Genomic DNA, 1,567 nt, shown 5'->3' with positions numbered 1-1,567 from the left:
TCCTACATAACATTCTTTATTAAATGCAATTACTTTGGTAAGTGTTGATAGAAATAATTCCAAAATGCAATCTTCAACATCTAGCTTTAAAAGACATTACAAAATCCCGATAGAAAATATACTACTAAGATATTTTCTTTGCGCAACACTGTTTGTCTGTTATATTGCCCAGGTGACTATTGTTTGATTTTCATAACAGGACTTCTCGTGCTTGTAATTAATTGATTCGGTGAGTGTGGAGTACCCTTCAACTCAATTAGAAAAAAACATCAACAAAAAAACAAACAAACAAACAAACAAAAAACAAAAAACAATGTCATATGAGGACAGAAATGACTTTACGCATGACCTTATGTTACTCCTGTGAATAATCCGTTATCAAAATACACTACAAGTACAAGTACCGCGCTCACTATCTACATTTTACACTATAACAGCACAAAGATTTTCTCTCCTCTCGCTCACATCCTTGTCCAAAGCATTGAAGAGCTCTTGGACAACAAAGACAAGGATTGAGGGGGGAGATAAATGACAGACTTTGATTCGGAGACTTGACTTTTTGAAGGTTGAACGGAGTATTCTCCGATTGTTCAACACAAAAGGCACGTGATCACTGTTAGGAATTAGCACACAATAACCATCGCTGACTTAATTAACAGACAAGACATGAGAAATGCAAGGGAGGGGAGGGTGCAATAACACCTAGTTATGTTTTATGGACCAAAAACGGAGGCAGCAGTCGTGACCAGCGCTAACCAAAGTGTTATTATCCAACCACGTGACCCGAGAAATAACGGTCTGCGGATGGGCATCTAAAATAACAACAAACAACAATTGTAAGTAAGTAACCAGCAATGAATGTGTAATGTGTAACACGGGTCATCAGTTGGTCAATGAAAATGATTTTCATATCCAAATAGACGAAACATCCAAATCTAAATGCAAGTTCCTTGCTGGGGGGAAGGGGGAACGGGGGGGGGGGGGGGGAGAGCAGACGAAGAGTTTTTCTTGGCGAGATATTGAATCTTCTTGGCGATCGTGAGGTTATGATGTGACTGACTGGTTACATTAAAAGGTCATCGCAGGATCCCACAAGTAGATATGTCTGTTTGAAGTCAGTTAGCTTGCAGCTAAGATCTGGAAAAATATAGTAAGATCTGGTAATACGTCGAACCTCCACCAGCTGGTCGAATGAACATGTAATAGAAAGGTTATGAGTCAACAGTTTAGTGCTTTGTTGATTTCTGGTTACAGATAAAGTCTGTACGCTGCTATCCTGGTTGTCGACACTGGGTTTACCATCGAGATTGCCAATTTTTCTGTCTGAGAAATCGAATTCACAAACTACTTCACAAACTTCGCACGCCGAAGGTTCTCTTTCCGAAGAAAGTCTTGCCAGTGATCACCTCGCGCACCTCGCAATTCAACTGAGATTTACTCTGTACATAAATATATCTACACCTTATATATTAACATGAATCTCCTTAATCATGCGGGGACTCCTATGATGCACAGGGAACAACTCGCTCTAGTTTGTATTTAGCTCTTATTAGCCGAGCAGGAGGTC

At 39.8% G+C, this 1,567-nt stretch overlaps 1 protein-coding gene across 1 annotated transcript in view; it reads right to left on the bottom strand.

Annotated features, from left to right (window-relative positions):
- The window catches only part of LOC145479972 (WD repeat-containing protein 1-B-like), a 49,275-nt gene continuing 47,708 nt past the window's right edge, over positions 1-1,567 (bottom strand). Inside the window, exon 16 of the mRNA XM_081458459.1 lies at positions 1-812. Coding sequence (XP_081314585.1) covers positions 703-812 — 110 coding nt within the window. The 3' untranslated portion in view covers positions 1-702. The remainder of the gene's footprint in view (positions 813-1,567) is intronic.

This window comes from Orbicella franksi, chromosome 2 (assembly GCF_964199315.1).
Source record: "Orbicella franksi chromosome 2, jaOrbFran1.1, whole genome shotgun sequence".
NCBI classification, from domain to species: Eukaryota; Metazoa; Cnidaria; class Anthozoa; order Scleractinia; family Merulinidae; genus Orbicella; species Orbicella franksi.
Note: the sequence above shows the minus strand (reverse complement) of the source record. Positions and strands in the feature narration are given on the sequence as shown.